The sequence below is a fragment of the Onychostoma macrolepis genome, chromosome 21 (assembly GCF_012432095.1).
Source record: "Onychostoma macrolepis isolate SWU-2019 chromosome 21, ASM1243209v1, whole genome shotgun sequence".
NCBI lineage: Eukaryota > Metazoa > Chordata > Actinopteri > Cypriniformes > Cyprinidae > Onychostoma > Onychostoma macrolepis.
The window spans coordinates 21,235,434-21,251,251 of NC_081175.1; the positions used below are offsets into that span (position 1 = coordinate 21,235,434).

The 15,818-nt window shown below is 38.4% G+C and overlaps 1 protein-coding gene across 1 annotated transcript in view; it reads right to left on the reverse strand.

Moving 5' to 3' along the window:
- Nucleotides 1-8,150, reverse strand: part of sptan1 (spectrin alpha, non-erythrocytic 1) — a 32,327-nt gene extending 24,177 nt beyond the window's left edge. Inside the window, 9 exon segments of the mRNA XM_058757622.1 lie at nt 181-316; nt 431-585; nt 777-921; nt 1,013-1,226; nt 1,229-1,292; nt 1,402-1,542; nt 1,976-2,101; nt 2,485-2,724; nt 8,135-8,150. Of these exon segments, the coding sequence (XP_058613605.1) occupies nt 181-316; nt 431-585; nt 777-921; nt 1,013-1,226; nt 1,229-1,292; nt 1,402-1,542; nt 1,976-2,101; nt 2,485-2,721 (1,218 nt within the window). The 5' untranslated portion in view covers nt 2,722-2,724; nt 8,135-8,150.
- Between the last annotated feature and the right edge of the window lie 7,668 nt (nt 8,151-15,818).

A 15,818-nucleotide genomic window follows, 5' to 3' on the forward strand; every position in this document is an offset into this window, starting at 1 on the left:
TGGTAAAACATTATGGACATTATGGTCTTTCAATGTCAAGCATCCTTGGTAGAGCAATACTATTAGTGCAATACTAAATCAGCAAATCAGTTTTGAAAAAGATCCTATATTTACTATCCAAACATAATTTTCCCATGTTGCCCATGTTGTGTCTAACTTTAGACTTTCAAAGTTCAATACCTTATGCTCCTGGTGGCGGTCAAGCAGGGCCTCAGCTCCAGCCACATCGTTGGCCAGCTCATCTGCATTGATCAAAGCCTTCATCTCCGTCACCCAGCTGGTCAGGTCACGGAAATCTGCAGTGAAGCGCTGGAGCCTAGAAGCAAGAGAACCATGAGATCACAAGTTAGCACTGTGTAAACTGACCTTAAAATCTCAACCAATCAATTTGAAGTGGTGATCAAAAGCAAAAAAGTGCATCTTAGCATACCTGTAGGAGTCATTGAGGCGAGTGTGTCGTTCAGCTGCCAGGGTACGGATCTGCTCCCAGTTGGTAATGAGTTCGTCTCTTTTCAGGTGGATCTGAGAGGCATTCTGGGGGTGCGTCTGCTGCAGACGGTCTGCCTCGCCCCCAAGAGTGTTTACCTGAAGACAGAACAGAATGTCTATATCATACATACTGAATGACTGTACAATGCTTACACATTCTGTTGTACATCTCTGCAACAAATTAAATGTACATAAATAAAACAACAAAAGAATAAGTGTATAAATGTGATGGGCAGGTCTGTATGGAGGGATATAAAAAGAGAGTTTGTGGATATGCTGAGTCTGACCTTGTCCTCCAAGGCCGCCAAATCTCTTTCCAGCCCCTCGTGTTTCCGGAGCAGGGCTTGAACGCTGGCAAGGTCACGACCAAAATCATCAGATGCCATCAGCTGCTCCTTCTCCTTAATCCAGCTGATGGTCTCATCCACATCCCTGTAGGTCAGAACAGAAAATTTCAGTGACTTAACACATTCAAATCAACAAATTTGTATAGTAGTGATTACAAATGCCTTGAATAACTCACCGGTTGAAACGCTGCACCTCAGCAGCTCCAAATAGCTTGCCCTGCCTTTGCTGAGCCAATCCCTTCAGCCTCTGCCAAGCAGCGTTCACCTCCTCCTGCTTCTTCAGGATGAGCTCAGCCTCGGGATGGTTCTCTTGGGTTAGCTTACCGGCTGCCTGGTTCACCTCATTCACACGCTCTTCGTGGGCTGCCAGGTCTGTCTGGAATTCTTCAACTTCTTCTGCAGGACCTCCACATGCTCCAGGTCCTGGCCAAGCTCCTCTGAGGTGGCAATAGCTTCCTGCAATAAAATATCATCAGCGTGTCTTCAAATATTGGATGAAATTATTTTTCAGTATTGACCAAACATATACACAGCGTAATATATGATGCCTACTGTGGTTTCTCACCTTGTCACTGATCCAGTCCAGCGCATCTTCACACTCACGGAGGTACTGCACCAATTTCTGAGCCTGCAGGAGACGCACTCCCTTCTCTTTAGTCTTCTGCAGCAGCAGGTCCCACAGACGGTGAAGTTCCTCTAGACGGGTCTGAATTTTAAGAGGGGACAAAGACAGACAATTAGGATCAAAACAAAACGTGATCAGAAAAAAAAAAATTATACATTATTCAAGAACAGCTCAGATTAAATCGAGAAATGTATTTTTCTGAAAAACAAAGTCAGCTTGGACAGTAATAGAAAGACTGAATAAGGAACTTGAGGTAGAATGAAAAGAAACACAGCACTCAGGCCTTTTTAGGAACATGCACTGTAAAATGAACTACAACAAATGAAAATTTCACCGCACTCAAGTACCTACTGGAATAAAAGCGCCATAATTGACACTTTTTACTATTGGTCGCTGAGCGGTCCGGTAAGGCGTGAAAGACTGATCCATATAGGATAAAGTTAAAACACTATAAATTTCAATTTTCTCCATTATGGAACTCTAGCATGTGGTATTAAAAAGAAAAAAGCCTTACTCGAATGGTTTCAGATGCAAAGTGGCTCTCAGATATCATGAGATTGCCGGTCTCGTCCAGTTTAATGATGGCCCCAGCGTTAGCCTGCACCTCTGCCTCAAAGGCTTGATGTTTCTGGAGCTTTCCCTAAGAGATGGGGAAAAAATGCTATCTGAGACAAAAATGCATCATATGCAGATTTTTATTAATAAACACTGTATATAGTGAAAATGCATTTCTTGTAAAGCCTGATTTCAACCATTTGCAGAATTATCTCTATAAACATCTGCATAAGTCACAACACAAATCTTGTGACCAAAGTCACTGCATGCATGTGGTCATTTACTGTATTCAGCTATTATAACAATCTGATGACTCTATAAAGTACTTCACTGCTGATTACAGCCGACAGACCCAGCAGAGGAATTTACAGCTTAAGGGAGGAGTCACTTCAAGAACAGAGGTGACAGCACATTTTTCGCTAAATGTGATTTCAGAAAGGGCGCTTATGAGCTTATTTTTACGCTCACCTGTAGGTTACTGGGGTCCTTGTAGTTCTCATCAGAGGCGATCTGTAACTTCTCTTGGATCCATTTCTCAAGCTCATCTGCATCTCGACGGAAGAACTGGAACCGGTAAGAGTCCTCGAGTTTCTGTCTGCGCACAACGGACAGCTCCTTGAAGCGACGGTACCGGTCAAGAACCTGCTGACGGCGCTCCTGGATGTCCTCGGCTGACTCCAGAACTTTAGCTCCACTGATATCCATTTTCTAAAAGAGGGAAAAGATAATGAATAAATTTCCAAATGTCCAAGTCCTTCCACATGAACTTGGGCTTAGTAAGCAAAATCAAAAATGTGAATACACTTTTGAAGAACCTTAGTATGACTTCCTGATCAGAAAGGAACAAGAGTACAGCAAGAGTGTTACTTCCACAGAAACAATGGGAACTTCCAGGTAATAGGCAAAAGGGACAAATTCAAGAGTTTATACAGCAACATACAATGTTTTAACTAAGACAATTTTGTACTGACGCAAAAAAAAAATTAAAAAGACACCACTAAGTCTGCGTGGAACACTCACTCGAGGGACGAACCTAAAACCAGACAGACATTTTATGAGTTAAAAGACAACTCTCCCCAGCAATGGCCAACAGCTGAGCACATGGGGGGCCCGGCGGAAATTCCTAACGCTTCTGAGCAAACCGGCACAAAGAGAGTGCTGCCATCAGCCCCCTGCTGACATTGAACACAACCCCCACCAATCCAAAGCTACATCCATCCCAATCCAACGGCATCTGTCCCATACTGTCAGTGGGGAGGGGGTTGTGTGACTTCAGCTGTATTCGAGGGTGGAGGGGACGAGGTTATGCTTGTGCCCAGGGAAAGACAGGTCACACCCAGGCTACAGCAAATGTCTCTAGCTCTTTTTCTACAAACAGGGTGCTGTTTTATGATCTAGAACTGTTCCGTTCGTTCCGGGTCAGAAAAATTGTCACCACAAAACTGCTAATGTCAGAGGTTGGGGGATGGAATAATTTCAACAACAGCTTATTTTGATGTAAAACAAAACTAAGTTGCTCTCATTATAATCAAAGCTGTTGACAGAAGAAACACTGGAAAATGGCTCAAAACTATTCTCAAAACTCTTTATACTCGTAAATAAATACCATTATGTGTCATGTTTACTGTAGTCAGGTAATATATAATGACAAAAGCTGTTGTCAGGAGAATCGTAAGCTGATTCTTAAAGAGGTTTGCTGATTCTGAGCACCAGACTGACTGGATTTCTGTGAATGCAGGGTCAAATTGTTGGTCCATTTCAGAAGAGTCAAAGAATAGGATAATAAATACCCTGTTAATGCAGTCAGACACATCTGGCTCAAATCAAAATGATGTTCAAAGTGGTGATAAAAAGCTAACTTAGGACAAAGAGTAGAAGAATTCACTTCACACACAGGTGTGAACATCTGGAGCCATTCCACGCTAACGTGTGAACATCTGAGCATTCTTCATCTGTTTTAGAAATAGCATGGAAACTCTTTCTGTGAGGATTATTTAGTTATTTATTTATTCATTCATCTAATGATAAAAGCTAAAGGTTATTTTCTTGACCAGAATATTGTAATTTAAATTACAATTGAAAAAAATTAATTGTAAGATTTTAAAACACTAGGCATTATAGGCTTCTCTTCTTTTACTGTTGTTCCAAACACAAGACACTACCAAAAACATGCACCTTGTTGATAGGAGACACAAGACCAATTAAAACAATTTGTTCTAAAATCAGCTCAAAATATCAGATATGTTTGATATCCTCCAACTGGATGGAATTAAAGTCTAAAGCTAAAAAAAATTGAGTCTGTGCCCATCATACACTACACACATTTTCTGTGAAATCTGTTAACTCTAACTACCCAAAATCTTCAGATTAGCAATGACTTCTGGCAACTACAGTGTTGATTCGTCCTGACTGTAAATTGGGGCAAAAATCTCTGCAAAAGTCATGTAGTGTATTCCAGCCTTGACTATATACAAAACTATATTATGACAGAAACATTCATTAAAAATCTTTCTTTATAAAATCTTTAAGCTAATTCAATTACCACTTATTTCTATGGGTTTATTCAACAATAGCATTACTGTGTGACTGCATGTGGATGTTGTCTGACAATCACATGCTGTGCTCCATTTGCTGAAGAGAATCCATCATAGGATGCATTTGGAAAGGGTTCAGGGCAGGCTAATCCAAGGTCAGGAAAACTAACAAAACAGCACTTTAACAATGTGAAAAGGGACCAGACTATGGAGTTAGCCATGTAATGCACTGTCAGCCTGGATCAATACAGTCTTTTGTTATGCTGGCCAGAACTGTCATCTTTCCACTATAACCCTCCAAGCATGTACATAGAAGAAAAAAATAAATAAATAAAGATGGTGGAACAAGAGCAAAGAGAAGATAATGCTAAAAATAAAAGAGACAGAAATGGCAATGGCTTATGAATTCTCATGAAGGAGTTAGATAATTAATTGCAGGAGATCAGCCCTGTACAAAACATCTGCTTGAAATAATGACAGAAGGATGGAGAAGAGAGAAAGCAGATAAGGAAGTGATTAGCTAATGGCTGATCCATTAGTGAAGTCCTTGACTCAATCATAACCTCTTAAAAAAGCATCAAACACATCCAGATGAGAAATTTGATGAATGACCGATGATCTAATGCACAGCTTGTGCTCTACTGTGAATATGTCCTGTTTTTTGGTCAGCTGGACATATGCTGCCCTTCCCCCCACCCTGCCTCTCCCAAAACGATCCCGTCTCCATGTCTGCTTAGATCAGACAGGGGATTACGACCAGCTCAGCTTGGTTTTACTCAGACAGCTCTGTGAGGATAGATGTCATGACCACGGACTGTACCGTTAAATTAAGCCGGCAAATGTGAGTCGGAAAAAACGCAATAGGCCACACCCATGCACAGATCAAAAGTCAGCAGATGTCAACCAATGATGAGTCTTTTAATAAACATGAATTCTCAATATCTAGGTTGTGATGTTTTTCAAAATGCTTAAGCATGAAATAAAAGAGTTGCAAATTAAAATGCCCCAAAAAAGTAATAAAACTCACCAGAATATAAAGCTACGTGTTCACGAGGGTCTCACTGCAGTCCAGCTGTAGCAACAGATAGCACCTCTAAATGCGACTGCGTACTAGTGATAACACAAACTCACACGTTCTTCTCCCTCCCCGTTCCTCTCTATCATTTGTCTTAGTCTGCTGCTTCTGAATCCAAATGAATACAGCAGTACAGCAGCACTCTGGAATGTTCCCTTCTCTTTCCCACACGCTCGTTCATTGAGCAGAGTGCTTCAGTAACAGCCTCTCACATTCCCAACACACGATGACACAGGCAAAGTCCAACCTCTCGCCCTGCTGCAATACAGTGGCCATTTATGATTTATGAACAGGCATCCATTACAAGAGCTTTAAGATATGACATGCTGAAAACCATTTTATGTTCTTGAGGTTTGTGTAATAAAAAAAAAAAAAACACTCAGTAAAACCAACCATCTTTGTTATAGTCATACTAAAACCATTATGGTCAAAAACCACAAACCCACAAACCAAAAAAGGAAGAGAAGATAATAATAAACCATTCTTTAGAAATGCACAATATATTGGAATCACATGTATATTAGTGATTTTAAAAATATATATATCAGTATTGGTTGGATGCAATACTGCTTTGCAGGCAGTATGCATTTTTTTTCTTTTTTAATTAATTGATCAAAAGTGACAGTTTTTTTTTTTTTTGTAAAGACATTTCTTTGCAAAAAATATAGATTTGAATACTTGACCAGAATTTTAATATCAGTGAATCCCTAACCAATTGTTTGCAGCCTATAACATCCTTTGTTACCGTTTTAGGATATTCCCACTCCAACCAGAAAATCAGGACTCACTAATAGCATCAAGGCTCCTATTCCCGCTCTGTCCTGATAATAAGGTTGTCCTAATAGACATTCTTAAGATTCTCTTGGAGAAGAACTAGGATATTAATAACCACAAGCCTGAAGGTGACACAGATTTACAAAGCAGTATTCAGAAGCCACTGACATCTGTGTGAAAAAGAACCACATCAATCATGCAGCTGCATTGCTAAAAAGACTAGATTCTTATCAGATCACAAGGTGACATGAAAAATGAAGTGCTGCAATAAGACACCCATTTCCTCAAGCGTTCATATTTCACAACATGGATCCCATACTCCAAACATCAGTGTTCAGCACGAGTGAAACACTTTAAATTTTTATCATTAAATGCACTCCCACTATCAAGCTGGGAATACTGAGAACTCAGTGAGGTCACATTGAAAGCATGGAAGTTTCCATGGTAACACATCTGTATCCGAGAGGAGCTGACGTCTGAATGGGAGGATGCAGGCCTAAGGAATTTAGAGGAAACGGGTGGGCTGTCTCCAAGGATTTAGCTTGGCTAATAGTAGTTGTTCAGAGAGACCAAAAAGCTGAAATAACAGCGATAGAGATACAGATAAAAGCGCCTATATTATTTAAACCCTTACACTTAAAGAATTGGCAAAAATAAAAATTTGCTAAAAAATACAAATCTACTCACCATCGGGCCATCCAAAATGTAGACAAGTTGGTCTTTATTGGAACAGATTCAGAGAAGTTTAGCATTACATCACTTGCTCACCAATACATTCTCTGCAGTGGGTGCCATCAGAATGAGAATTTAAATTCACAATAATCTGATAAAAACATCTGAAAAAAAACTTGATGAATTATTACAAACTATTATGATAATTTTTTCAGCTGTTTGGACTCTCATTACGATGGCACCCATTCACATGGTGAGTAAGTGATGTAATACTGAATTTCTTCAAATCTGTTCTGATAAAGAAACAAACTCAGCTACATCTTGAATTACCAAAAGGTAAGTAAATTTTGAGTCGACTACACCTTTAAAGCATATCCTGTTAACGACTACTTAATTAAGAGTTGAAAGCTAAATTAACCTTGAGAATGACAATGCACTGAAATTGTGTCCATCTTAAAACATGCAATATTTATGATTATAGTTTGCTGCAGGGAAAAAGGTTCTCCCATCACAGCTGCCAGGGATCAAAACATCACACTCAGATTTCATGAGACTTAATCCATGGCAGCATATCAACTAGGCTACATCATGCAGAAAACACCCACACAAACCATGCAACAAACACATAAAACCTGAAATAAACCAAGCATCTCCATGCATAATATATAAAAAAGCATCCACAGACCTCAAAAATATCCTGTATCCTGCTGTCACATATCCTACCACTTACGTTCAGCTCAGGTAAGTGCGATGATGTTTCTTAAGATGATGATGAGTGCATGAGTATGCAGAAAACAAAACCTCTCTCTGACTGCATTTGTCTAACCATCTCCTCTGCCTCTCGCTGCAGTGCAGACAAAAGCATCAGCGCTGCAGTGACGGGCCTGTGTGGGGCGACAGCCAAGGTAGAGCCCAGCCCATGCGTCTCTCTTTTCCAGAGAATAAGGAGAAAACCACTACACACAGTTTTTTCCCTTCCTACATTGACAATTTTCAGTTTATTTTCACATTGCTACTACACAGCAAACCAGGACAGAGACACACACAAACTCACATATTTTACCTTCAGTTTGGGCTTAAGAAACTTGGACATGGTAACAGGTGTCTCGGGGTGGCTACAAGGCGTAATGTAAAACAACATTATTGGTTAAAACATTGAGATTGGTTAATAAAAATAGAACTGGGACAAATGCACATAAACTAGGGCTGCATGATTAATAGTATTTTAATCATGATTCATGCTCCTCTCAATTAATCAATCATGATCGCCTGCGATATTGGCCAACTGGGTATATTTCCTAAAAATGTTACCGATCTCCACTTGCGAAATTCTTCTCAAATGGAAGTGCTATACAGCCAGTCTATGTTCCTTTAAGAGGCCGAAGAGCCATTTGCTACAAAAATAAAATGCTATATTTTCCTAAAGCATGATTCCTGATTCCTAAAGCAACTGTATTAATGTTCTTCAGTCAAGAATAGTGAGTTATTTTTCTCTTTGCGTTTTGTTGTTTTATTAACGTTAAAGGAATAGTTCACCCAAAAATAAAAATTCTGTTATCTGTCAATTCTGTCATAGTGTTTTATTTAAATACAATCATTTACTCACTCAAAAGTTGTTTTAAACCTGAATGAGTTTCTTTCCTCTGCTGAACATAAATGCTATTTTGAGGAATGTGGAAAACCAAACAGTTGCCGGTCCACAGTGACTTCCATAGTGTTTTTTTTCCTACTATCAAATTCAATGTGGACCAGCAACTGTTTGATTACCCACATTCTTCAAAATATCTTCTTTTGTGTTCAGCACAAGAAAGAAATTAATAAAGAATTGGGACAACATGTGAGTGAGTAAATAAAGACAGGGGTGAACTATCCCTTTAATGACAGTCGGCAGCATGTTTACTGTCCAAAACGCCACCGGTTTTCCATATTCTAATATGTTCTTCTCTCAACTTAGACGAGTTGATACGTACCTCTCCCGTCTCACTGCGTGCACTTAATCACTCTAGCGCATGGCGCAACTATGCTAGCGTTTAGCTTAGCACCATTCATTCCTTAGGATCCAAACAGGGATGAATTTAGAAGCCACCAAACACTTCCATGTTTTCCCTATTTAACATGAGTAGTTATGAGTAGTTACACGAGTAAGTATGGTGACACAAAATAAAACGTGGCAGTAATATCATCATGTGCCGAGGTCGAAGTGCTGCGACGTACTCTTCCACCATACATTATAGTTATCATTTTTTATCCGCTTAGAAAATCGCCACGTTTTATTTTGTGTCACCATACTTACTCGTGTAACTACTCATGTAACCATCTTTAAATAGGGAAAACATGGAAGTGTTTGGTGGCTTCTAAATTCATCCCTGTTTGGATCCTAAGGAATGAATGGTGCTAAGCTAAACGCTAGCATAGTTGCACTGTGCGCTAGAGTGATCAAGTGCACGCAGTGAGACGGGAGAGGTATGCATCAACTCCTCTAAGTTGAGGGAAGAACATATTAGAATATGGAAAAACGGTGGCGTTTTCCTTTAAGACCTGCACGCATCTAATATACAGGCACGTATCCATTTTTCTCTCAACTGTTTACTTTAATTTTAGACATAACCAATTGAGTCTATATGTAAACCTTGTGTGTTTTGACAGTATTAGCGCTAAAGATAACTTAGTTCAGTAATCAGGCGCTGTTTGACAGGCTTTAGCAAGCGCGCTTCTGGCTTCAGAAAAAGAGCACGTCAGACCAGCGCGTAAATAAAACATTTAACTGGCAAGGCTTTAAAGCAGATGCAAATAATGTACTTTTGTGATTGCGAATAAGTGCAGTGTCCTGTGAGAGTAACTCTACTGCTGAGTTAATGCTGATGTGAATGTATGTGGCGTTGTACAGTACATAGAGACGGAGGCGCCAGAACTGTAACTGATATGTGCGCTGTAGCACGATACTATGATATTTCTTCAAAAGCAGATCGTGGAGACATTTTTATCGTCCACGATCAAAAATCGTTGTATCGCACACCCCTATATTAAATCCAAACATGAATCTTGCCTACTTTGTTTTGTGAATGTGGTTGCAGAATAAATGCACTTATGCAACCTCTGTGCTACAATACAAAGTCTTTGTTGTTTTAATAGAAATACCATAACATAATTTGGATTTATGAAAATTAATATTAGGAATTTCACCATTTCAGGTTTTGAAATATTTTTAAGGTTTTACCAGTTCATAATGTAGTCAGTGAGTGTGTTTATGTACATATGATAAATATAATCATTCAGAATTTATTTTTATTTTTTTAAATCCTGTGCATAAGTTAACATTCTCTGGAATTTTGTGCAATAATTATGATCAAATATAAAAACAACAACAAAAATATCAAACAAGAACAATCATGATTAAAAATCACAATTACAATTTTTGAGCAAAATAACTGTGATTATCAGTCCAACCATTGTCGTGCAGCCCCAACATAAACCATTTAATACAATCAAGACCTGGTTAAATTCAGGCCTTTTTGAGCCAAGGTAGAGCATGCAGTATTATATCAGCTCATGCAATAACACAACACAGACCACAGGAAAGAGTTCATCTGATACATGTCAAAGTGACAGAATAGACGTGAATGCAAAATAAGGGTGTCCCTTAGAGCCTGGTAAATAAATAGACCACTTCAGGTTTGTGTTACACCACGATGCAATGTGAAACCAGAACAGACAATGGCACAACACACAGCCGTTGGCCTGTTTTCTATCAGCCTTACAAGGCATCATCCTAAGGCAACAGTAACTGGTCTCTTAATAATATCTGCATCATTATAGAAATAGAGCTGCTATGAATGCAAAAATCAAGTGATTTTTTTCTTTTTCTCAGTGGCACCATAATGACTTGCACCAACCAATTTCAACGTCAGGATTGGTGCAACAGCTTAAACCAAGAAAATTTCTAAAATATGGTAGATTTAAACAACTACTTGCCTTATTTATATGCAAAAACTGACTGCAAAACTAAAAGTATGGGACCCTGACACTTGGGTGGGGTCAACTAAAATAGTTACACAGCTGCACAAAGGCAACATGTCCCAAAGGAAACCCCCACCCACCCTTACGAAGACCCTGCATGCTATGAGTTACGTTATGAGACAGAAGACCACACCCTTTGAAAGATTCTCAACAATTTCAGAATGGATGCCGCCAGCCTTTGAGGAAACAGGACGAGGAGAACAATGAACATCGATATATTTGTTTCTGAAACACACTAGACTGTCTACGCTGTTGTACAGGGACCGACAAAAGTGTAAAATTCCAGATGCTGATATGACAGGCAGTGCAAGGTTATTTCATTATGCGCAATTGCACGGAGGCACCAGATCTGAAAATAGGCCTCAAGTGCTGATTAAGGGCAACTAAAAATGTAATTGGAAAAGTCATATTACTAGAGATATAGCTTTTACGTCTGCTAGAGGTTAGTTTAAATGTCTGATTTTAAGAACATAACATTTTATGTAACATCCAGAACATTTAACTACTGTTTTATTGCTTTTTAGCACAAATAACACTGCACCATTTAAAATTTTAAATAAATATAAATATATATGACTACTGGTGTTATTTATGCCATTGAAGTTACGCAAAATTATTTTGCGATCTAAATGGTTGCACATTTATTGTCATTTATGGTGCCAATTACTAATAATTATCCACAACTAAATTTATTTTAAAAAATGTATTGTATTTGTTTGAGTAAGTAATTTATTCCTTTATTTTCCTATTATTACATTTATTTATTTATTATTTTTGCAGGCTTGGTCCTCCATTTATTATCCGCAAGTCTGATTTTAATATCAAACCAATTATCTGTCTGTCTCTACAAATTATAATGAAAAAGGGGCCCAGTATGGATATTGCAGTTTATAAGCAATGCATGCTAATGTCTGAACACAAAAACATTCATCTTTTTTACTTCAGGAGCTTTTTTATTTGCACAGCAGGGCTGTTGGCATGCATATTAAGTCTCTGCTTCACTATAAAAGTCTATGGCTTCAAAAAGCAAAAGTGCAAAGCGTTAAAATCTTGCAGGCATTTTCAGAGACTGATTTTTTTTTCAATCACTTTGCATAAGCCAGAAGACAGTGCAGTACAGGATATACAGGTGCATCTCAATAAATTAGAATGTAGTGGAAAAGTTCATTTATTTCAGTAATTCAACTCAAATTGTGAAACTTGTGTATTAAATAAATTCAATGCACACAGACTGAAGTAGTTTAAGTCTTTGGTTCTTTTAATTGTGATGATTTTGGCTCACATTTAACAAAAACCCACCAATTCACTATCTCAACAAATTAGAATACTTCATAAGACCAATAAAAAAAACATTTTTAGTGAATTGTTGGCCTTCTGGAAAGTATGTTCATTTACCATATATGTACTCAATACTTGGTAGGGGCTCCTTTTGCTTTAATTACTGCCTCAATTCGGCGTGGCATGGAGGTGATCAGTTTGTGGCACTGCTGAGGTGGTATGGAAGCCCAGGTTTCTTTGACAGTGGCCTTCAGCTCATCTGCATTTTTTGGTCTCTTGTTTCTCATTTTCTTCTTGACAATACCCCATAGATTCTCTATGGGGTTCAGGTCTGGTGAGTTTGTTGGCCAGTCAAGCACACCAACACCATGGTCATTTAACCAACTTTTGGTGCTTTTGGCAGTGTGGGCAGGTGCCAAATCCTGCTGGAAAATGAAATCAGCATCTTTAAAAAGCTGGTCAGCAGAAGGAAGCATGAAGTGCTCCAAAATTTCTTGGTAAACGGGTGCAGTGACTTTGGTTTTCAAAAAACACAATGGACCAACACCAGCAGATGACATTGCACCCCAAATCTTCACAGACTGTGGAAACTTAACACTGGACTTCAAGCAACTTGGGCTATGAGCTTCTCCACCCTTCCTCCAGACTCTAGGACCTTGGTTTCCAAATGAGATACAAAACTTGCTCTCATCTGAAAAGAGGACTTTGGACCACTGGGCAACAGTCCAGTTCTTCTTCTCCTTAGCTCAGATAAGACGCCTCTTTGACTTTGTCTGTGGTTCAGGAGTGGCTTAACAAGAGAAATACGACAACTGTAGCCAAATTCCTTGACACGTCTGTGTGTGGTGGCTCTTGATGCCTTGACCCCAGCCTCAGTCCATTCCTTGTGAAGTTCACCCAAATTCTTGAATTGATTTTGCTCGACAATCCTCATAAGGCTGCGGTTCTCTTGGTTGGTTGTGCATCTTTTTCTTCCACACTTTTTCCTTCCACTCAACTTTCTGTTAACATGCTTGGATACAGCACTCTGTGAACAGCCAGCTTCTTTGGCAATGAATGTTTGTGGCTTACCCTCCTTGTGAAGGGTGTCAATGATTGTCTTCTGGACAACTGTCAGATCAGCAGTCTTCCCCATGATTGTGTAGCCTAGTGAACCAAACTGAGAGACCATTTTGAAGGATCAGGAAACTTCGGCAGGCGTTTTGAGTTGATTAGCTGATTGGCATGTCACCATATTCTAATTTGTTGAGATATTGTATTGGTGGGTTTTTGTTAAATGTGAGCCAAAATCATCACAATTAAAAGAACCAAAGACTTAAACTACTTCAGTCTGTGTGCATCGAATTTATTTAATACACGAGTTTCACAATTTGAGTTGAATTACTGAAATAAATGAACTTTTCCACTACATTCTAATTTATTGAGATGCACCTGTATATCCTGTACTGCACTGTCTTCTGGCTTATGCAAAGTGATTGAAAAAAATAAATAAAAATCAGTCTCTGAAAATGCCTGCAAGATTTTAACGCTTTGCACTTTTGCTTTTTGAAGCCATAGACTTTTATAGTGAAGCAGAGACTTAATATGCATGCCAACATCCCTGCTGTGCAAATAAAAAAGCTCCCGAAGTCAAAAAGATGAATGTTTTTGTGTTCAGACATTAGCATGCATTGCTTATAAACTGCAATATTCATACTGGGCCCCTTTTTCATTATAATTTGTAGAGACAGACAGATAATTGGTTTGATATTAAAATCAGACTTGCGGATAATAAATGGAGGACCAAGCCTGCAAAAATAATAAATAAATAAATGTAATAATAGGAAAATAAAGGAATAAATTACTTACTCAAAAAATACAATAATTTTCTTAATAAATTTAGTTGTGGATAATTATTAGTAATTGGCACCATAAATGACAATAAATGTGCAACCATTTAGATCGCAAAATAATTTTGCGTAACTTCAATGGCATAAATAACACCAGTAGTCATATATATTTATATTTATTTAAAATTTTAAATGGTGCAGTGTTATTTGTGCTAAAAAGCAATAAAACAGTAGTTAAATGTTCTGGATTTTACATAAAATGTTATGTTCTTAAAATCAGACATTTAAACTAACCTCTAGCAGATGTAAAAGCTATATCTCTAATAATATGACTTTTCCAGTTACATTTTTAGTTGCCCTTAATCAGCACTTGAGGCCTATTTTGAATAAATAAATGAACTTTTCCATGATATTCTAAATTATTGAGATGCACCTGTAATATAGTGACAATATAACACACTATCCATTAGGCCTACTCCATCCACACAGTATAGCCAGATAAAATAATTATGACCTGCCTTCAAAGAGTTTATAGCATATATTTTATTTTAATAACAGTCCAAACATTGTTATTAGCTACCAGAGGTTTTCCAATATTCACACATTTTATAGGAATAAACCATTATCTAACCAAAACTCAAAGCTATGGTTATGCATGTTTATAATGAACACTGTTCATTTAAGAAGACCATCAGGAAACAATAAAAGCCAAGCAAAAGCCCAGGCCTCATATCAGAGCATTTTTCCAATGGCTGACCAAGAGAGAAACAGGCTCTGAGTGGATCCTCTATAGAAGGGGTCTCCAACCCTGCTCCTGGAGAGCTACCGTCCAACAGATTTCAGCTCCAACCCCAATCAAACACACCTGAACCAGCTAATCAAGGTCTTCAAGGCTAACGTTACTTGTTAATTTCAGACAGGTGTGTTGGAGCAAGGTTGGAACTGAAATCTGCAAGACGGTAGCTCTCCAGGAGCAGGGTTGGAGATTCCTCTATAGCCTGAATGCATATGTCTATAAATTCACATTAAGCCAATGAAAATACACAAATTGTGTATTCTGAATCGATAGAACAAGGTACACTGTTGAAACGAATGTCTTTGTTTGGAAGAGCATTTGGAATTGGAGGTTGCTTGTTTTTTCTGCAAGTACTGATGCCCTATTAACCTAATTAATTTAATCAAGTTAGGTTTTTATTTAATAATTTAAAATGTCCCTATGCAGTCACATAGATTTAAATGAATCCTGCACACTGCCCTGTATCCGCGCATGTTTAATTTATAATCTAGCCGTGAATATCGGTTAGCTCTGCAGCTAACGACTCCATTGGGCAGGGCAATGAAAAGCTTGTCTGAAAAACGTATATAATTCATGATATTGGCATAACAATGTAATAACAGTACATTTATAGTACAATGAGAGAGACGTGCAGTCCTGTGTATCATTAAACAGATGAAAACGGTCGTTGAAACGCCCAGCACGGCCCTCGGCATAGCAAACGCGACATAAACCCAAGCATTCCTTTAGTGTTGCGCTAAAACGTTGAGGTATTGTGTTTTCTCTGTAAAAATACACAACTGTACAACTGAAATGCTGTATAATATCCTACCTTGCCGAAGGATTTG